The sequence below is a fragment of the Ctenopharyngodon idella genome, chromosome 2 (genome assembly GCF_019924925.1).
Source record: "Ctenopharyngodon idella isolate HZGC_01 chromosome 2, HZGC01, whole genome shotgun sequence".
Taxonomy (NCBI): Eukaryota; Metazoa; Chordata; class Actinopteri; order Cypriniformes; family Xenocyprididae; genus Ctenopharyngodon; species Ctenopharyngodon idella.
The window spans coordinates 19,578,848-19,602,345 of NC_067221.1; the positions used below are offsets into that span (position 1 = coordinate 19,578,848).

Consider the following 23,498-nt stretch of genomic DNA (forward strand, 5'->3'; position numbering starts at 1 on the left):
TTCAAATAATGTCAAATACTGTTATTTGAAATTATTTAAAAAATGAAGACACTTTAAATGTGAAATTAAACCTGCCAGGAGGTGGCAGCAAGTCTCTGTTAATGAGCGAGTCATTGAGATTCAACCGATTCATTCAAATGGCTGATTCATTTAGGAAGTGTTGCTCAGAGACGCAAAACAATGCTGTGGACTTTGGAACTATTTTTGTTGGCGAAATAGAGCAAAACAAGCGATTTAGTGTCTAAAATGTAAGTCTCTTGATATTAAGTTCTTGTTCATTAAACTGTACGCTGAATAAAATCAATATCACATTTGTAATAATGGTGATATTTGGAGAAAAACGGCGCTCTGTGTAATATTGGTTAACTATATTAAATGAAATAAATATAAAAGAGATACAGGGGCATTTTTGCCTCATATCTTGAATTCTGGGGCATTCTAAAGGCATTTTAATAGACTAAATCAAGCAGGGAAAGTGTACACTCTAAATATGCACACGCACTAGTCACTAACCTACTAGACTACGTCATATAGTGAGTGCGTGCTCTCAATGGGTGTGTTTTTGTTTGTTTTTTGTAAAGTGAGGGACATTCGATAATATCAGATCGTTAAATCAACATTTACGATATCATAGACGATATATAACGCACACCCCTACAGCACTGTCCCGATCGGGCAAGTGACTGTTCCGTCTACTGTCCCGAGCGTCGTTCACACTGGCCCCGGGCCATCGGGCAGGCCTTATTGTCGAGCCCTGTCATATCGTGATATAATTTTGGTCATAACTCCCACCCCTAGATACACCTTAATGGATGAAAGTATAATAATATGGAGCAGAAATATGCACATGGTAGTAAGAGGCAGAAATGTATTGGTTGTAGCATTCCTAGCTTTTGGCCCTTTTCCTGTTTTTCAGCCCTGTTACTGATCGTCATATGATTAACTCCTGGGCCAGAAGGGAAAATAGATTCTCAATTCAATAGAAAAAGACAAATTGATTTCAGACACTGCTCTGCCTTAAAAGAACAGCATACCAGAGTCCAGACATGCTTAGTTCAGTTAGAGGTTATTCATTTAGGATGAGTAATCACTGACCCATGTAAGTGTAAGTCCCATGTATGATTTCAACATAGGAGGTACAAGGTAAAAAGTATACTTTTACTATATATTACTACAGTAAACAGTTTAAAGTGTGCAAGCATGTCAGAAAATCTGTTTGGAGTTTTCTCAGTGGTTATTGCTGATGTCACCCAGTCTCTTGTTTCAGGCCCATAGGTGCTGCTTGTAATCATGTTTGTCCTCTGGATGTACCTATTGTGCAGAGTGGCCAGCTGAACACACTACTACTATCATGACATGACAATAATGCAAAATATCTGGAGGGACACGTCGTTTTGTTCACCTTCTTTAGTGGTCCGTGTGTTTATCAGCCTCGGGAACTTGAAGCTTATCTAGTTGTTGCTTTCTAATAAACGATTCCGATTTCTGATGCGAGCCCAGCTACCATTCACACACCTCTGGGAGTGCAACACATTGTCCAGGTGCATCTGTGCTCATCATGAATTATTTACAGGTTTACTGCACAGCCTAAAAGAACTGCTGCTCCACACTCATCTAGAACAAAAGGATGGTGTTTGTACAGGGAGTATCACAGATATGTGCAGTATTGATGTTTGGCTTTTTTTTTTTTGGTCTGTAGAATGTGGCTTTAATTTATAACTTGCATTTTATACTACTTTATTTTTTAATGTTTATAAATGTATGCAGTCATGTAGGGCTGGAACGACAGATCAACGTAATCGACAAAGTTTATTACGTAAACGCATCGATTTGTGTGAAGTGTGTCAATACATCACTCTGTCACTAGCAGTAGCCCTTAAAGTAAATCATGCTTAACACTAATCACAGTAACTTATTGCCAGAATATACATCGTGTTCTCTAGGACTGGGTATCGATACGGATGTCCCAATTCGATTCCGATTCACAAGATCTCGATTCGTTTCTTGATTCGATTTTCGATTCAGTGGTTCAATATTCACTGGCCCCACCACAAAAAAATATAATAAATGAATAAAATAGTTGTTTTTGCTGTTTTTGACCCATGTATCGCTGTATTGTAATAAATAAGGTTATGACATCGACATTTTAGATACCAGTGAAATTTAACAACTCTCAATTCCAATTTCGATGCCACAGCTCCAAACGGGAGCGTTTTGAAAGCAGGCGTCTATCAGCGGTTTCGTCTATCAGTGGTTTCCTCTATCAGCGGTTTCATCTCTAGACACCTGCTTTCAAATGCTTCCGTGAGTATCTGTGTAAGTGTGTGGACAAAATGGCCAATCAGAGGTGTTTAAGAATCCATTCAACAGCACTCAAAATGCTAAACACATCCAAAGCGCACGCCCATAAAGTCATATTTTAGACCACGTGCAAATACTGAATTGAGTTCTTTCACTTTTTCTAATTCTAAAATTATATCAAAATGCCCCTCTTGGTGAGTATCCTTGTAAACAGTCAGTTATGTCTTAAATGAGCGTAAACAGTTAACAAATAAAAATGTTTGTGTACCGGTATATTGGATCTGTGCAGTTCTTAGCGACAGCAGCCTAATATTCCTGCAGCGCTGCTCTGTGTTTTAATGTTAATCAAACATCAAAACACAAAAAATCGCTCACTACTAAATAACTTTTGTAACTCTTAAAAGGATTATTTCATTTATACAATGAAGAATATATTTTACTTGTGATTCATTTCTATACCTGAAAACTACTGTTAAGGTAGGGAAACACCAAACTGACGCCAATGAACTAGCGCAGATGAAAGCCGACCATGTTGTCGCCTTGCATCTCCTGCGCCAGGACAAAAAAGCTGCACTTGGAGAGGACTACAGCCAACTGTCGGCTAGCATGTGCGTTCTGTGCCTGTGTAAAGCAGACAACGGTTTATTTCTCCAGATATATTCCTCTATATTCGTCATTCAAAAGGGAAACACTGCAGGCTGCTGCAGATGCACAAACTGTAATCAAAGCAGCGTGTGCTTACCGTTTTGAATATCATTCATGCTGATCACTTATTTGGCTCATGTTGATATTAAAATATTCGCGCAGGAACACTCAGGTAAGATGATGTAAAATTATAACAGCCTTCTTTCTGTACCATCTTGAATTCTTTGCTGTCTGTTTTGCTATTATTCCCATTCACTGAACCATTCACTAAACTAAGCAGCTGATCAGAGTTCTCTCTCTCATTGACGGCCCAACACCAATTCTACATGCTGAATCGGCCCAAAAAATCAGACGACGTCCGACTAGAGGTGGCGTTGAGAAACACACCTAAAAAACTAAGTCGGCCGATACTCAAAAATGGCTTGGTGTGTCCCTGGCTTTAGACCTACCTGTTTATTTCATATGCATCTTTGTTCTTTTGTATTTATGTTGGCCTGTTGAATGTTAAATGGATCCAATATGTTCAATAGATTTTTTTTATTTTTTATGATGCAGCAATAAACTAGCGAGTATACCTTAATGCATGCGTTTTTGAATTTTGCTAATTTAAAACGTGATCAAAACACTAATCTATTTTAATGACAAAAGTTCCAGCAAATGACACACATCAGTATTGGAATTGGCCAATAGTTCGTTAAAATCTGTATCGTATCAGCCAAAAAGTTATCCTATCAGTGCATCCCTACTTTATGGTATCACACCATTTAGGTATATATTCTTCCTATCGTAATAAATTGTATCATTGATATTGTTTATCTCTAACATTTTCATTGGTTGGTCATTACATTGGTTAGTCTAATATTTTCGTTCTCTCTGGAAATTGTTGTCTAATATATGTGGTTGATTAAAGCACTCTACAGGGGCATGTCTATTAGGCATGAGTGGCACGACTCTGTTTGTTACATAAACAGTCCAATAAGATGTGGAGAGGAGCTGGACCAGGGAGACACAAACACATACACCTACAGACACAATAGGGCTTTTCACACTTGAAATAGTTAATCCTGGGTCATTCTAAACCCCTGGTAAACAGAATCCTGGGTTTTCCTATTATAAGCAGAAATGACTGTTTAAACATCAAGCGGTGTTTCTGTGACTGCCCAAAGCACGTGAATATAAGGCAAGCGATTGGTTGTCGGTTGCTAAGCATCTAGTTGTAACATTCTAACACCGCAGCGTTTCACACTGTACAAGTTTGGCACCGTAATGTGGAGATAACACCGCAAAAGCGGTTCTGACCCTGCTCCAGAGCAGGGTTTCATGGTAACCCCACATCTAAATTACAAGCGTGAAACGCTCCTTTACCCGGGGTTAAAAGCGGTGTTTAGAACGACACTAACCCGAAGATTTCACAGTGTGAAAAGCCCTAATGTGATTTCTCCATTCTCAGCTGATCCTACTGTCATGTAGATCTTTAGTATTAGGCCTATATTATGCAAAAAGGACAGCAGAAAGGTTTTACACTCTTTTATACACATGATAATTTGTTCTCTGATGTTTCCCAAATCCATTTTTAAAGCATTTTATGAAAACAAATAATAAAGAAAAACTTCCACTGCACATTAAAGGAAATGTTCACCCAAAAAAAAAGTAATTTACTTAACCTTATGCAGGGCTGGGTAGTTTGACAACATATATATCGTAGCGATGATATAAAGTGTCTATAGTTAGAGATTTTACTATATTGTTTGTCTTGGTATGTAAATATATTTGTGTAGCACTGTTCCAGTAGTAGTTATTGACACTTTACAGTGATATAGTTCAAGATTCATGAAATAAGTTTTTGGTCATATCACCTACCCCTAAACTTATTCTAAATCCATATGTCAAGCTCTAAGGAGGACAAAAAGCAAAACAAAAACTTCATGTCATTTATTATATCCATAGCCAGAAGTTGTGTATCAATGTTGTTTACATTTCACATCATTAGCCACTTTACCACCATCGGCCCAAACCGTTCTTATTGCTTAACCATTCCATTTTGTGCCGATCCGGCCCAGCCGGTACAGTTTTCCAATGTGGGGCTGATAACAGAGCTCTTTGGAATATAATACAAATGCCTCAGTCATTGCCTTGGTAACGCAAGAGTTTACAGACGGTATGAGATGTAAATAGCAACCGCATTATGGAGGATGATCAGATATTTCTTTTAATTTTATTATTAACTTGTGTTTACTTTGCTCAAAGAGCACGCTGGGCCAGCTACAGAGAAACTGGTAGCCAGGCAACAGACAAGTGTGACCAATTCTGAGAGGCAATGTCACTACATGCATTCTGTCAGCACGGTTATCATTGATGTGAAAAGATATCATTGGCTATCTTTTCACATAATTTTCACATCAAGCTTTGAAGTGGCCAGAGGATTTGGAATGTAGTGCACAAGTCAGGTGGACTACCTCTGTTAATTTTTGGTGTTTCTGTCATCTTTCTATTCTGTTCATGTTGTGGTCATCATTAATTAACCTAGTCTCAATGTTACTCCAGCCTTTTGATAACATCAACTCACTTAAATGTAAGGCTGCACGATATATCGTTGTAGCATCGATATCGCAATGTGCGCATCCGTGATAGTCTAGGGATGCACTGATCCGATACTCAGATCGGGTATCGGCTCCAATACTGCCATTTTTGCCGGATCGGGTATCGGCCGGATGGGACCGATCAAAATCCGATATTGTGCGTGTACTATTGTGTTATTGTTAAGGTCCACAAAAGGCACAACAACATTAAAAAGCACCTTAAAGTTTCCGTGCACTATATTCCAAGTGTTCTGAAGCCATTCCATAGTTTAATTTGAGGTACAGATGAATATTTAAGTTGTTAAATTAAAGTTCACGTAAATGCCTCCCTCCGCTGCAGCTGTCAGTCATTCTCAATTCAACATTCAAACTGCGTGTTGCATTCGGTTATGACAGTCAACACGATGAAACTCTCTCCAAGATGAATCAATGTTTCTATTATTATACTTCATCTGTAGATAACGATACCGGTAATACAATACTCATCAATATATCTTCACTTTGTGCTTTGAACTTTTCAATGCGGAGCGCTGCCACTGCGCGCTGTGACTTCATGATGCTTTAAGCGCATCATTCTGCACACAGGATGCGCATAAGCGCTTTGTGCCGCTCTGTATGGGAGCCGTTCATATTATAATACTTTTGCGCAATGAAATATTGTTAATAGCATTTTTTGTTCTGTCCTATCATATGTTGCTGCCTCATTAAAAAAAAAACTCCACTATAAATTTAAAAGAAATGTCTTTTAATTTTATAGTATAGCCTATATTTATATATAAATATATTTAGTTTATGTCATGTATGACTCAAACATTCATGAAAAACAGGCCATGGGTCATGGATGAAGGAATCAGCCAGACTCCTGTTTATTTTGAATGTCTACCAAGCTAGTAAAGGTATTAGTTTATTTACAGTTGCACTGATGCACAATTATTTAATACATTTTACTACATTTGTGTCTGTTTATTTTGTTTTACAAAGTTAGGAAAGTAATGTTTAAGTCAAGCCTGATACCTTGCACAAAAGAATGATCCCAGTTTCTTCCACATAGTGAGGCATACAGTTTATTAGGTAATTTAGCACTTTTTTTATTATTACTTGAATATCGGATCGGTATCGGCCGATACTGAATCCCATGTATCGGAATCGGTATTGGAAGCGAAAAAGAGGATCGGTGCATCCCTATGATGGTCACATCGGAGCATATGCAATTATAGGGATTGTAGTTAAGTGATCCGTACGGACCAGACACCATGGTTCAAAATGCATATAATTCTCAGATTAATTTCAGTTTAATCATCATAGAGTGAAAGTTTTGCATGTGATCATTTGCATGTGCTTTAGGTCCTGTCAGTTTAGACATTCAAGCGATTTTAAACTATTTGAGTGCACGAAGACCTGAAAGAGAACTCAATTCGAAACTCGCACACTGTTTTCTGTGCAAACACAGCATGCACAGAATTCTGTTCTCTTTCTCAGCATGAGTAAGATAAAATACATCATACGATGCGCAATATATTGGGAGACATGGAGTGGGTCAGACATAATTTTGACCACTTCATTAAGTTTTGTTTTGTAGAAAGCCTCATTTTAAAGTGAATTTCATTTTGTAAAAAATTGTATCTTAATATTAATCAATGTTTTATCAACCAATTGCCTGGATTTAATAAATAAGAAGCAAATATAGCAGACAATATAATCATGACATGGAGGCGCCGGCGCGATCACTTTGAAAACCCCTTCAGTGCTCAATTATAGTAACGTGGCATTTTTTTTGTCAGTAACGGTAACGGCGTTGTAACGGGAGAAAAAGTAATTCGTTTGATTACTCGTTACTGAAAAAAGTAATGCCGTTAGTAACGCCGTTTATTTATAACGCTGTTATTCCCATCACTACTTGTCAGTATAGATATTCTCATTGTTCACTAAATATTTTTAACTGAGAGTTACAGACAGGAAGAAAGTTTAACTTACTACATATTTAGACAAATCTTTAGACACCTCTTGTTCAGCTTTAACAACTAAAAAAATCTGCAACATTACATGACAAATGCCCATTTAACTTTTTTCCCCTCAGCTTCATGAACTCTTTCTGTTCCCTTTTGGGGAGCATTTCCAGAGAAGGTTGAGATGTGGCCTTTTGATTATGGGGGGTTTGGCAAATGGAGGTGTTGGAGTATTTATTGGTTTGGTCTGTCACCATACTGTAAAGTGCAGGACTATCTGCGCTGAAGCTGCTCCCTGTCCATCTGTTTGGATTAGCTAAGCCTGGCCTCTGTGTCCCAGAGCAAAATCACCACATCCATTCTGCATGACTGAGCACTATTTCTGATTTGCATCCGGTTGGGATTGGGATCTCACATGGAAGAGACACTGATCATTTTGCCTAAATCTACATACACTGGTTCTAAACATTCATTTCCATGGCCAGGAAAATTTGAGTTCCAGTTTGCTCTGAGGGCATAAGCCAAATATGTGCTATGTGGGTGTGAAATAATTAATAATTAATGCTATGTTGTGTTGCCATTCTGTAGTTTTTCTTGGTGATACACTGTCCAGCTGTGTGGCACAGCATGACTGCTGTTTTGCCAAAATAATGTCACCACTCATCAGGTGTTTTGTATGTGTCACACTTTCTGGCCATTGTCATGTGGTCAAGTGGGCTGATGGACAAGCCCAGATGATACTTTTGCCTACTTTAGGGCTAAGGGCTGGGCGGTATTTCGAGTTTGAATAATGTATCGATTACATTTTTTATGAACGATATAGAATGAGGCTAGGCTTGCTGCGATAGTCCATGTCCCCGACACCGCCCCCCACCCTTGTTTTAGAGTTAGAAAACAGACACTACAATTAAAAACTGAACGCCTCTGCTCAATTCAGCGTGAGCCGAACGAGAGCCGCAGCACAAATCAGCGTGGTGTATGCTATGCCTCAAAGCTGTCTTATTCGTTTTGTTAAACGTTTAATATAAGCGAGTTTATATTCGTTTCTTATTTATTTGGTTTCCACAGTGTTTGCTGATTTTAATTTTCTTTTTTCTTTTCTTTTTTTTTTTTTTTTTGTAAGTGATTTGTTATTTTATATTAGGCCAATAGCATGGTGCATGCCGTGCTTATTCATTTTGTTAATAATAGTTCTGTTTAATATAAGCGAGTTGGTCATTGTACCGTTTTGTTGTTGTGCTTTCATTAAGAATAATAATGAACACACCATTCTAGCTATTTCCGCCCCTGAATTGACGCTAATTCGTAAGCGAAAGTAAAATGCGCACGGGCATTCATAAGTGATTTAAAAGCGAGGTTGAAAAGAGGGAAAAACTCCAACATCCACCCGGTGATACCGGTATAACTGGTGTTGACACACGTCAATGAACTGGTGGGAAAATGTCCTCACCGTCACATCCCTGGCAATACTGTTGCCTAAATTTTCACAGGTAAACTCTCCATCTGTAAATATTAGAAAGTCATGCAGATATTTCCATTTTGCTGTCAGGAGTGGACGAGCCTTGTGCAAGTAAGTCTCCGTTAAATTTCCCAGACTTCAGTGAACGAGCGGCGTCGCGCACATGTGCACCAAACAGACGGAGCGCAATTGAATAGGAGAGCCATATTTCTGTCTAAAATATAGCTAAGTTTTGCTAAAATATTTGTTGTTGGACATTAAATGTGCCATATGTAGCATTTTAACCTTCAAGTAAGTTTATTTTTATGATAAAAGTAACTGTAAAAAGAGTAATGTAATGTGGTAATCAAATGTAGGCTAATATAATCACTAAGCTCAGATGAGTGAATGTGTGTTCCTCTTACCAGTTAACATTTAGTCTGTGCTATTATTTTTATTTAGTTTCATTTTTAATTTAGTGGTTCTAACCTCTGCTTTAAAATATATTATTTTACCGCCCAGTCCTAATATATAGATGTCCTAAAGGTCTGTGAGAAAATGCTGTGATGTTCTCCGATGCCACCAAATTGCTGACATTGACTTGTAGGGGAGTTCTAAGAGTTATAGTTTTGTAAACCTAAGCTTTTCAAATCAGCTTGGGTTTGTAATCTATGAGGTCCCATTACCTCAATCTCAGAAATCATTCTAGTATACAGCACTAACTGCTCTACAGCACACTGTTGTCTAAAACATCCTGCAGTCAGCTTTACTACTGCTTAGCAGTTTAAATTATGAGCGTAATATTCTGTAAATTGTCACAGCTCTTGACAGAAACTTGCTCCAAAAGTTCACACAGGCTCTGATTTCATGTGCACTTGCTGTGTTTCACACTTATTAACTCATTCCTCAAAGACGCAGGCGCTCATCAGAATTTGGCACCCTCTGAACATATTCCAGCCACTCAAGGAACTTTAAGACTACTTGTGTAGAAGACCAAAATAGACCAAAGCCCCACATCCTGCTTCACATCACTGATGAATCAATGTTCCCTAGCACACACATGACAAAAGCTTAGGATGTTTCTTCCTTTTCTTTCCAGTAGTGACCTCATCAACTAGACATGAGAGGGATAATGAATTTGCAGCCCTCCTTTCCACTGGAAACGTCTTGCAAACATCAGCAGATGTTTTTGCTCACTGCTGCACATGGGTGCTTGTTCCTTTATGAAAGTTCACTTCATAATGGAGAAAGATGGACAATAATCAGTCTAATCAGATTTTTAAACCACAACAACCTTTACTCTGCCCTGCATCAAATTTGCTGAATGAAATGCAATACTTGTTTCTTACTAACTTTGGGGTGCTGGGGCTGGGTTCACTAAACATTAAGATTGAAATTCTGCTATTTTCTTCTTATTTTCTAACTTAAGAAAAAAGATAAGAATATTTTGTATTACTAAAAACTTTTCTTTTGCTCTTGAGACATAATTTTTTTTAAGACATTATTTTAGATGTATTTATATTCCTATATATATCCTATATATTCGTATGTATATCATATTCCATATAAGAAAAAAATCATAAAAATCATTATCATCGTGAATAACTTCTTAAAGTTAGGATAACCTCCAATCTGTCTTAAATCCCCGTAACTACTATACATTCGAGTGGGCATATGGTTATGTTTATATCTTTTCACATGTTATGTTGAGAAAAACAATGTCCACATTCTCGGGTGAAAGTTGGCTCCTCAGTCTGATAACAATAAGGCCAGCTGCAGAGAATACGTATTTCTCCAACACAGCAAAGCAAAATTATATTCGTGAATATTCGTGCACACCCCTAGTTCTAACACATCGCGCACATGTTCTCACTAAATTTCATGTGCAGTTCAGAGCATTTTTGCTTTCGACAACCATTTGTAAGGTGAAGTCTTATATTATCCCTTAATTATTTTTCTACTCCTTTTGCAGGTAAGTTAAATATATTTTGAGTACTACTTTTTGTCATTTAAACCAAAACTTTAGACATTTGACTTTTTGTTATTTTGATAAGTGGATTTAAGCTGATCTTTTTTTATTTTTATTTTGTGAAAACTGTATGTGATAAGTTTTTATAGATTTTTTTTTTTCTGTCATCTAATTATTTAGTTATTGTGTCAAAAAGTAAAAAATTGGTTATAAGACAGTTAAACAAAGATAATCTATTAAACATAATTGACTGGTCTCTACTTCATACAACATTCGCACTTTTGAGAACATCACCAGTTGTGGCGTTTCAGATGCTAGATTGTGTTTATGGAGGGGGAATATTTGATTTCTCACACCTCTGCTGGAGGAGGTTAGGCAGTAAAGGGTAGGGCGTGAATATTGGGTAGGTGTGAAGCTATAAATACTTCATAAACAGAGCAGTGCGTGCCAGAAGCAGAATGCCCACTCTGGAATTTTAAGGCATGAAGATCCAAAGAAAGCTCAAGGCCTCAGATCTCAACATGGGCAAATTACATAACCTGATCCTTGTTAAAGTAAATAAAACATTTTTTTTCCCTTCAATTTTCATTTTCAGAGTTTCCATAAAGGTTTCCACAAAGTTGTTTTTTGATTTTTGAACAGATTTTTGATATTAATGCCAGCAAAACAAATTTGAACAGTGAATCCTCCTGTGGGGGAACTGGTGTGTGGTGTCTCTTATTCTTAAATATGCTCCACAAAGGAAAAATAACTTCAGATGAAGGATAAAACATCTCCCACATGCTCCAGACATGACATCAGGCCAGTCCTGACTCAACTTTCAGTGGGCGTTCCTCAGTATGAAGAGGAAAATGTCAAGGATGATGATGTCATAGCAGTTCTGATTCATCCCTGTGTTGATCCTACTCTAGTTTGTTGACTAGGCTGTTTAAAATGTTCTATACTATCTATATGGAATTATTTTCTAAAATTTGACAGTCAAATATATTTTTCCAAGGTTTATTTTTTTTTATTTTTACCATGTATGCAACTATGGCTGCATGATTAATCCAAAAAAATCACAATCTCAATTCATACATAAATGCGATCTTCTTTCTAAATGACGCCGATTCACTTGCATGTATTTCCCTGTATTCAGATCACGCTGCATTCACGTGATCACTTATTTACTTATTTACTTTACAACAATCCAAGATGCTATATCAGTCAAATTTATTGGTCACACTTACACAGTGTAAAACAAAACACATCAGGCCAGAGATTATGTAACGCTGTGTGCTCAGGCAGATGAGGATGAAGACGAATCAAGTTCAAACACAGTTTAATATAATAATCCAAACAGGAATCAGAACAGGCAACAGGGTACACACACATGACTAACTACGAGACCGGACAAAGAACAACTAAAAGGTAGGAACTTAAGTAGTGCAGATAACAAGGTGCTAAATGATACACAGCTGACAAACGTGAACTCATAATGACGGTGACCATGGAGACGGAAGACAGGCGGGAACACAAACAAAGGAACGTGACAAATGAAAACAAAACTGAAAGTCCATGAAAACTGAAACTAACGTGATGTAACGCCCCCTCCGGCAAGGTGTGTCCTCGCGCCGTGGAAGGAAAGTGACAAATGGAGAGATGGCGGAGGTTTTGGAGGAGGACGAGGATGTGGCGAAGGGCTGGAGAGAAGGGGAGGCGATGGGATGGCAGATGCAGGCAGATGTTGCCGACCCAGAGCACGACCAGGACGATAGCCCACGGCGGAGTAGATGGAGGGAGAAGCCATGATGGTGACTTACGGGGCATCATCCTGGTGACGATCGACAGATGGGCAGCCGCTGGAAGAAGAGGCTGAACATGACTGAAGAAGATGATTGACATACAGGTGATTTCATGGGGTAAAAGGGATCCAACTCTCCAGTCTCTTGAAAAATGTCCATTGAGTCTAGCTGGTACTCACTTTCAGTGGTGGGAGGGTGGGCGTGGCTCACTAGTGATAGTGGGCGCTGTCCTTCCTTCATCGGGCTCTGGCTCACATGTCGCGGCAGGTGGAAGCTTCCAGTCTACGGGGGGCTCAGGCGTGAGATCCGCAGATCGGGGTGGTGGTGATGGGCTAGGCTCTGGGTCGGGCTGTGGCGGCTGTATGGATTGGGGGTAGACACTCTCCAGACACTTGATGACGGCCTCCTTCCAGCAAAGGATGTTGAAAGTTTACCCCGCATTTTCGCCGTCTCTTCATCGTAGGGGGAACAAACGGCGAGACGGCAGAACTCCATGGTGAAATCCACGATGTTCTGACTGCTTCTGGCCAATGCAGCAATTTTTGTTCCAAAATCCATATTCTTGGTCCTGTCTTCTGTAACGCTGTGTGCTCAGGCAGATGAGGATGAAGACAAATCAAGTTCAAACACAGTTTAATATAATAATCCAAACAGGAATCAGAACAACTGAAGGGCAGAAACTTAAGTAGTGCAGATAACAAGGTGCTAAATGATACACAGCTGACAAACGTGAACTCAATGACGGTGACCATGGAGACGAGAGACAGGCGGGAACACAAACAAAAGAACAAGTGACAAATGAAAACAAACCTGAAAGCCCATGAACTGAAACTAACGTGACAGATTAGCGAATGATTCAGACATAAATCCCGATCACGTCTCTCCTCTCTCTTCCTCATTTATGGTGTTCTGCTGTCACTCACGTGACTTGTATAACAAGGAGGCAGACCTGAACAGATTAGTCAGTTTACTAACCAGAGCGACAAGTTTAATCAAATTCATGAATAGTACACCATTTTAACATTATAAACACATACTGAGTTACTGAAACATTTTTTCATATAATTCACTTGCCACTTGTTCACAATGAGTTGACAGTTTAAATGTTCTTGTTTCCTTTTATTTTAAAGTTCTGAGGTGTATTGTCCATTGTTGCTTTCAGTACAGCTATAAAAGGTACACAAAATGATTTTCAAACTCACATTAGATACTTTTACCATTAAATAAAGCACATAAACAGTACCTGATACTATCAGTGTCATACTTTGCGTTGTTCCAGCCGCGACGTCGCAGAAAAATAGAAACCGTTTCTAAAATAGAATCATCATGTGTCGTCATCGTGGCTACTTAGGACAAATACTCTGATTAACATGGAAAAATTGGAGTGTCCAAAAAGCACAGGTGCTATTTATTAATTGTTTTAATTTATTATTGTTAACATTCTATTGTTTATGTTCAACAACTTAAAGATTTAAAGTTATTCACTTTAAGGGGTCTAAATAAGGAAACTTTTAAGTTTTTTGTTACTTTTAAGTCCAGCACTTTATTATAAATGAACGTCCTATTTTTTGTTTTTTTTTGTTTGCAATAAATGTTTTGGTTGAAAAAAAAAAATGAGAATCGTGTGAGAGAATCGTGATCTCAATTCCCATGGAGAAAAATCTTGATTCACATTTTAGCAAGAATCGTGCAGCCCTATATGCAACAAGTTCTGCTGTTTCTCTGTGGTGTGGTTGTCCACTGCCGCTTCTTATGAAAGGCAGAAGAGCTCTTGTTCAGTGCTTTCTTGCTCACAAAAGTGATTCACTGGTGTGAATGTCAGTGGCAATATGTCACGATCTGTACAGTTTGATCAGGTCATTTCTCAGAAACTACAAGTTATGAATAGACCCAGGTGGAGTTTTTCATGTTTTCGAAATGGCAAAAATATTTTGGTTTCTACTGAAATTGTGTTGTAGGGCCGAAATCATTGACTGAGTCAATGGCATTTAATTAGCGCTTCTCTGATGGCATGTTGTGACTGTCAGCGTGTATATCATGCACGCAGTGCATCAGCTGTGTGGATGCTAGATGGGATGACAATATCTATTTCTTGATTTTTAGTGAATCTTCATTTTGATGAACCAGTATCGATTCTTATCCTGATCTATTCTGTTTTCAGTTGATCTGTGGACTTCAGTAAACATAATTTGTAGCGCATCTGCCATCCAAAAATCGCAATAAGTTTTTAAAATTAAGCATTTCCTTTTTTTTTTTTTTAGTTTGCAGAAATCTGGATCTGTATGTCTGTTGTACTCAGTGGTCTGACTGATTCCTCTTGATTTGTTCATGTCTCTCTGTAGGATGTGGTGGATCAGGATGATTCTCCAGCAGTGCTCTTTCAGCTGGAGGAAGAGCCATTTTCCTGGCCAGGGCCTAAGACGCTTCGTCTGCGCCGCACTTCACAAGGCTTCGGCTTCACTCTGCGTCACTTCATTGTGTACCCACCAGAGTCTGCAGTGCACTCCAATATTAAGGTAGTGTTCATTGCTGTGTTCACAGGAGTTTCATAGCATCTTAGCATAATATTGTATTTTTTTCAACATACAAAATAATGTAGATTTTCTGTTTGTTGTTATAGGATGAAGACCATGGTCACAGAGGTAAGTTATCACTTTTAGTGACATAAAATGTAATCTAGTTTTGTCCCAAATGACATACTATACACTATGCACTCTACCATCTAGTGTATGAATTTTAGAAGGTTATTTTGTCGTCTTGTATTGGTGTCTGATACCTCCCCAAAAACCCCCCACCACTACTTCTACGTAAGCAAAGCTGTGACAGTGAAGTGTCCAACATTCCACACTTTGTTTTTTTCTGTTAATTAAGTGCATTATCTGGGTATTTGAAGTGCACAGTGTAATTTTCAGTGTGAACACATTACTCACACTATACTACAAAATGGCACAAGTAGGCAAAGTGGCATGCACCTTTCTGTCTGAATAAATTCTTTATAAAACTAGACTTGAGGATCTTGACAATTCATAAAAATGCCCAGAGTTCATCGTTTACTCATACAACCTAATCTAGCACCCCAAAAGTTTGTATCAGAGCAGTTGTTCTCTCAAGGAATGGGTTTTATTCACCTCCCATTACGCGATAGCTCTCGTAACATGGTTCAGCACAACCATCTATAGCTGCCAGAAATAACTCACTGGATTCTTTCCCCTGCTCAACCTCTCCCCCTTTACTGTTTGAACTTTTGACCTTAGGTGTGTTTCTAAAGATTGCATCATTTTGTTGCAAAAGAGCTTGACTGTTAAAAGTATATTTGATCTGTTTTTCCTTTAGTTTCATCCTGCTGTCAATTAGGGATATGCAAAGCCTGTTTTCGAAATTGGCTAGATGGTGGGTTGGCTGAATGACCAGTTATGTTCTTGCGTTCAGAAAGAACTGGACAACAATATGCAAAATGCCAAAGAGTAGAGTTTTTTTTATTTTTATTTTTATTTTTTTTAAACTTGACATTTAGCATCGCTTTGGGTAGTTAAAACTGCTCAGTTGTAGGGCTGCACGATTAGTCGTATTTTAATCGCGATAACAATATCTGCTTCTCTCGACTGATTACAAATAATCGTCACGATATTGGCCCGCTCATTATTTATCCTGAAAACGTGTTTTTTTTTTTTTTTTTTTTTTTTTTGGGATATGCTTGTGGTTGCCAGATGCAAAGAGCTTAAATCCCCCAAATAGAGCTTTTCCCTTAAAAAGATATACTGTCTTCCCGGTGTTTTACTTAATCTGTGCAATCTGGCAACTCTGTGCACGCGCACCCTCTAAATGCAGAAGCAGTGCTGATGATCCGAAAACAAACATGTGCGCTGGAGTTTAACGATCTCCACAGCGAAATTCTGCTTCAATGAAAGTGTCATACAGCCAGTCTTCGTTTCTTCACAAGCCACTCGTACTATTTGTGTGACTAAATCTGCCGTGATCAAACCTTCAGCGATGAATTTCAACAAATGCAACACGGATCTCCACCTTACTGTTTGCAGAATGCAACAGTATGCAACCTATGTGATAAACCTTTTGCAACCTATGTGACAATTCACTCGGGAAAATGAACATAGTTTGGAATTATTGGAAATAATATTAAGAGTTTTGCTGTTTTATCTTTTAAAGGTTTTACCAGTTTTTATAATGTTAATAAGTTGAAAATGATATCGCCAGTGGGACGTTCTAAAACGCTTAACATGAAAAAGCTTAAAGTGGCTTAATTTACTAAGACAGTGTTATTAACAATCCAAACTTAGTGAGCACCATACTAATAAAGCATACTATGTACAGAAAAGCAGATGAGCCCAGAATATGAACACAACGTTTAATTAAGCATTTTCCTCCCATAAAGAAAACGCTTAACGTGGCCTAATGTAGGCTACTAAGACAGTGACATTAAAAGATCAAACTTACTAATAAACACTATACTAATAAAGCATACTATACAGAGAAATTGTTTTGTGCAGAATTTGATCTTTTAATACCACTTAGTAGGCTACTTTAAGTGACGTTAAGCTTTTTCTTTAACGGTTTTCTATGGGAGGAAAAATTTAACGTGAAATTAAACACATTGCGTTCATATTCTGGGCTCAACTGCTTTGCTGTAGCCTACAGTATGGTTTATGATATTTACGGAGTCTTTTAATATCATTGTCTTAGTACATTAATTGCCATGTTAAGCATTTTTCACGTTAAGCATTTTTTTAATATATATATATATATATCAAAGAGCATCGTTCTTTGCTTTACGAATTTGCAGGGCAATCTGAATCTGTGGTTTGTCTCATTTGCAAACGAATTGTGTTGCTTTAAAAATCTAATGTGAATACAGATTACAAAGCGCTCACCAAAACGATGTATTTTGTATTGATTTACCATCTAACGAAGTTATCATAGTTGGTTAAATGAAGTCGGTGTTCCACCTACAGGCCTTTTGGGTGAAGTGTAGGTTGGTAAAGAACATGCAAAATGGCCATAACTACATTACATTTTTGAATAATCGTGATTATATTTTTGAGCAAAATAATCGTGATTATCATTTTAACCATTATCGTGCAGCCCTACTCAGTTGCATCTCTAAATTATCTTAAAGCATCCTTGCTACAGCAGTACAGACTTCTAAATCTGCTTCAGGATCCCCCACATTATTAGGCCCTGTCAGTTTGACTTCTTTAAAGTGCAGATAGCAAACTGTGACCTACATAGATTTGATTGTTTGAAATTATAGTAAGGTTGTAATGCTCGTGGCATTTCAACAAACCACACATAAGTGAACTTTCAAAGACAAGTCACATTCTTGATAAACAATGAAGAATGTGTGGAGGAAAAAACATCTGTTTGAAAATTTTTGTTTTTCTGATAGTGGAAGAATGTAGAGATTCGCCAGGTGCAGGACATAATAGTTCAGGAATGATCGTCTAAGTTAGAGATCGACCGATGTTGATTTTTCATAACCGATACTGATTATTTGCATGTTTATGTGCCCGATAATCGATATATACAGAACCAATATTTATTTGTTTTGTTTCTGTTTTTGACAATTATAACAACAGCACTGAACTGAACAAACTGTTTAACACTTTTTTTCAATACTGTAATTTCACTCCCTCTTTGCATACCAAAAAAATAAAAGCACTTCTACATCAATAAATAGAAAGTGCAAAAAATTTAAAATAAAGTGCACTGTCACTAGTGTAATTTTTTTTTAAATAAAAGCTTTGATCAGGTAAACGAACGGGTAACAAATAAAGCATGTAAAAATATTTCAAAATATCTCAAAACATTCTAAACCACCTAAAAAAAAAAAATTGCTACTTTACTGTAGCTTAGTACTCTAAATTGCAACTTTTTATTTATAACAACAGCAGTAATATCTAGTTTTTTATATATATATATATATATATATATATATATATATATATATATATATATATATATATATATATATATATATATATATATATAAAATATGCATGCATACACACACAAATTAGGCAAAATAAATTTACAAAGTCTGTTTTCAAATTGAGAACAGAGGAGTCTTACAGCTTTGCATAAATACAAGCATTCAGTTATAAACAACCGTTTTAAAAGGTTTGTGTGTTTAATAGACTAAAGAGTGAAAAGAATAGAATACGCTGGAATATTCACTGGAATATGCATTGTCAGAAAAATAAACAAAACAACGAATACATCATCGCAGTTATCGAGTCTGTCTCATCTGGTATGTAATCAACACCTAATGTTTTTGTCAGTCTAGATTATGAAATACCTGTTGACAAAGCACTGTTTTTATCTATGCGTTTACACATATATAGCTGTAATTGTTTTGTCTATTGGCGAAATAAAGGTTATATAGTAAATATTAATATAATTTAGGGAGTTTTAAATGAGTGGGTCTTGTTGAAAGCTGCATACAGTGGCCATGCTGGAGCATTCCTGAGCCTTAACCTGGTGAGTGAATGAACTATGAATGCGATTTTACAAGGCTTAATGAGCACAGACATCAGAGAGAGAATTAAATTCAGCGGTTTTATTTCCAACTTGGACTCATTTATTGGGACATGACTTGATTGATTATGCGACTCCGTCTCCATATTTTTTTTTTTTTTTTGTGCCAAGTTTAAACTACATATCAAGCACTTATGTAATATATCTCATTTGTACGTTAATGGGTGTAATATTAGTTTATTAACTAAGGGAGGTAAGTTATTTTACCTTTTGAACACTTTCCCCACAGATGCAGCGCTTTAATGGTGGTCTTGCGTACAATTCTTAAAAACGCCCACAAGGTGGTGGCATTTATCAGTAAATCAGATATTACAAAACCAGTACCCGATTATGTAAAACTGCTTAAATATCGGTAAAAATATTGTTAAAAGCGATTATTGGTTGATCTCTAGTATAAACCCCTTATCTGTCCCAAAAAAAAAAAACACTGCTATATTACATTGCTGGCCCCTTCTGTGAGGGTCCTCAGATCATGCCCCACTTAGAGGAGATTCATACTTTAGGTTTATGAATGCTTCGTCATTTATCTTTTGCCCGTTGTGGTGCACAGTCCTTGTTAAATGCTCCTCTGTAAGTTTGAGTCAGTGTGTCAGTCAGAACAAGTATCTGACCTATATATTTCAGGGTTTCTTCTGCATATACAAAAGAGCTATGTGAAAGAATATCACACCTCTTCTCATGTCCTTAGCACAAACTGTAATCTAATTCACCTATGTATGTAACTTTGTAGCTGCCAAGGGTTTGAACTATTGCGCTGTATGCTTTTATTTCACTTATTGAAAAGCATGAAATTAGAACAGGAACTGATACTGTAGTGTGGTTTGTAATACTGTATATATTGCAGCGTAACTGAAATATAAAAAAGTGTTATAAAAACAATTTTTTTTTTTTTTTTACACTATCACCTGAACAATCTTTAGTCTATAAGAGCGCACTAGTGCATAGCTCTGTGAAACTTGATTTGCAGAGTCCAAACTAGCTTACATGACATCCCTAAAGCAGGGCTCTACAGTGCGACCATTTCAGTCGCATTTCAATCGCAAATTACTGCTTGAGACTGTGAAAAAATATTTAGGAGCACCAGTGTGACTGACCTGATCAGGCCCAGTTCTATGGGGGTGCTAGAGGGTGCACCCTCAGTTGAAACTAATAACACCAAATTAGATTTTGCTAACGCACCAGTGCATGTTTGGGTTTGCACTCTGGAGAGTGTGAAGAGAGAACGTGTTTTTGCAATGTTGAGCAATGTAGATAATCACAGAAATGTTTTTTTTTTTTTTTTTTTTTTCTTGAACACAATGGCCAATCAGAGGTGTTTTAAATTAAGAAGTTAAAATCCAGTTACCGCTCAAAACGCTGGAGTTTGTTCAGTGCTGAGTTATTCAAGCTCACAAATCCTCTCTTTATAACAAACAAAGTACAGACACAATGTAAATAAGAAATTCATTGTGCAGTGTAGACAACTTCATTGATTTTTTTTTTTATATATATATATATATATTATGTGTGTGTGTGTGTGTGTGTATATATATATATTATATATATATATATATATATATATATATATATATATATATATATATATATATATATATATATATATAATATGTGTGTGTGTGTAATATATATAAAAAAAAACGGAGATCATGATGAACTGAGACGAGTGACAGCTTTTTAATGATTATAAAGGGAGTCTGCAAATGTAATATGCATTTTTACAATTGTTTTATACAACAATTCAATAAACATGAAGTTAATATTAAGTGACTTGCGTTTTAGGAACAGTATTGTCAGATTTTGTTCTATTTCATCAACGAAAATGGTTCCAAACAAAATCACAGCTGAACCGTTGCTCACCTCAGAGCAAACACAGGTGTTTCATTTATTAATGAATCTGCAGTTTCAAACGAATCTAGTGAGTCAGTGATTCAAAGACCCATTCATAAAGACAGTAGCTTGCTTTGTTCCTGAATGAATCAGCCGTTTGAACGAATCGTTTGAATGACTGCATTTACATTCACAGCAGTAATCTAATTATTGACCTTATTCTGAACAAGGCAATATTTTAATAAGGTGTTTACATGAGTTGCTTTTAGAATACTCCTTTCATGTTCCCGTTTTACATGTTATAGAACATAGATCGTTTAATGGCACACGTCATTACGTCCCCATGCTACGCCATCCGACATTACCTCTAGAATTTCACGTATCAACATACAGTTAGTCTTCGTTATGGTACCTACCATATACAGTTTTGGGTGTTTCACTTTTAATTTTACGAAAGCTTTAAGTGCAGTTAATTATTTGACTTCTTAAAGAACACTCCACTCTTTTTTGAAAACAAGCTCATTTTCCAACTCCCCTAGAGTTAAACAGTTGAGTTTTACCGTTTTCGGATCCATTCAGTCGATCTCCGGGTCTGGCGGTACCACTTTTAGCATAGCTTAGCATAGTTCATTGAATCTGATGAGACCGCTAGCATCTCGCTCAAAAATGACCAAAGAGTTTCGATATTTTTCCTATTTAAAACTTGACTCTTCTGTAGTTACATTGTGTACTAAGACCGACGGAAAATTAAAAGTTGCGGTTTTCTGGGCCGATATGGCTAGGAACTATACTCTAATCAAGGAATAATAATAATCAAGGAACTTTGCTGTCCATGGGTGCAGCAGGCGCAATGATATTACACAGCGCCTGTGACCCCCTGCTTGCACAGGGAGCGTGCCTTGCAACCATGGAGACATTTGTGAGAGGCGCTGCGTAATATCATTGCGCCTGCTGCACCCATGGTACGACAGCAAAGTTCCTTGATTATTACGCCGGAATGAGAGTATAGTTCCTAGCCATATCAGCCTAGAAAGTCGCAACTTTTCATTTTCTGTCGGTCTTAGTACACAATGTAACTACGGAAGTTTTAAATAGGAGAAATATCGAAACTCATTGGACATTTTTGAGCGAGATGCTAACGGTCTAATCAGATTCAATAAACTATGCTAAGCTATGCTAAAAGTGGTACCGCCAGACCCGGAGATCGACTGAATGGATTCGAAAACGGTAAAACTCAACTGTTTAATTCTAGGGGAGTTGGAAAATGAACTTATTTTTTTTTTTAAAAAGTGGAGTGTTCCTTTAATGCCTTCTTGCTTGAAGCTATGCTCTCTTGTTTGCCGTCAAACGGTTGACCACTGCCGTGTGTGTATGTGTCCTGTTGCAAAATGCAGCGAAAACTCCCACACAACATTTAATAGTGTGATTTAAGGGGTGTACATGTCTATACTTCACTTCCATAATGTGACTAAAATAGGAATACTACACTTAATTCAATTAGTGTTTACTTTGAGTATGATTTAGCTGGATTAAGGTAATCAGAAATCGCTGTTTACATGGTAGTTTCTTAATCAGAGTATTGTCTTAATCGGGTTAATATCGGAATATTATTGTCCATGTAAACGTACTAAATGAATGATTCATTGACAGACAGTGAGTGCGTTTACATGCACTCTCATAATGCAATTATAATGGGATTTTGGCAATATTGCGATTTAAACTTTACCTCATGTAAAGCAATCTTCGATTAAAGTAATGCGATTAAGCTAATAATCGTAGTAACCATAATTGCATTAAACTAGGTGGTATATGTTGATTTTAATCACAATATACAGGCATGTCAACACCTTAATTGCATTATTCCTGCTCTGAACAAAGTTCGCATGTGCTCGGACGTACACGGATGCCGTGTGTTGTTCACACAACTTCATGAATGAACTCCATGACATTATTCTGAGGTTTTCTCTTCTCCAAATTGCTAAACACTGTCAACACAACTTGCCACTCATTCTCTGCTCCGTATCTTCATCTAGACGGCGAAGAACTCAATGGAAGCGTAGGCAAACCCGGCCAAATAATATCCAGTACATTCATAAGTGTATTTTGAATTTGATGTAAGTAGATTAAAACAATGGCAGGTAACATACATACTGTATGCTTATCTGAGTGTGGTATAACCATACTTGCTAGCAAATTATCAGAGTAATGAAAATTGCATGTAAACTGGAGTGAATAGTTCTACTTGTGTCATGTAAACATCTTACTGAATTGTTTTCCAAGACCTTACTCTGATTATGAGAAATAATCGCATTATTGGTGCACATGTAAACGTAGTCACTGACTTGCCGCCCCTCTACTGGCGATTTTAGTTACATTTTTAAAGTGTCATTTCAGTTATTTAAATCATTTAATATTTCTATTTTCAAAACCTTCTATTTTTAAAAAACATTAATCTCATAC

The 23,498-nt window shown here is 37.1% G+C and overlaps 1 protein-coding gene across 8 annotated transcripts in view; it reads left to right on the plus strand.

The window, feature by feature from the left end:
- The window catches only part of arhgap21b (Rho GTPase activating protein 21b), a 76,004-nt gene that overhangs the window by 9,152 nt on the left and 43,354 nt on the right, over positions 1–23,498 (plus strand). For all 8 annotated transcript variants that reach the window (XR_007932784.1, XR_007932786.1, XR_007932785.1 and 5 more), the window contains exons 3-4: positions 15,005–15,178; positions 15,283–15,304. Coding sequence is in view for 3 of the 8 variants with exons in the window: in XM_051913337.1 (XP_051769297.1) it covers positions 15,005–15,178; positions 15,283–15,304 (196 nt within the window). In the remaining 5 variants the exon portion in view is untranslated. The remainder of the gene's footprint in view (positions 1–15,004; positions 15,179–15,282; positions 15,305–23,498) is intronic.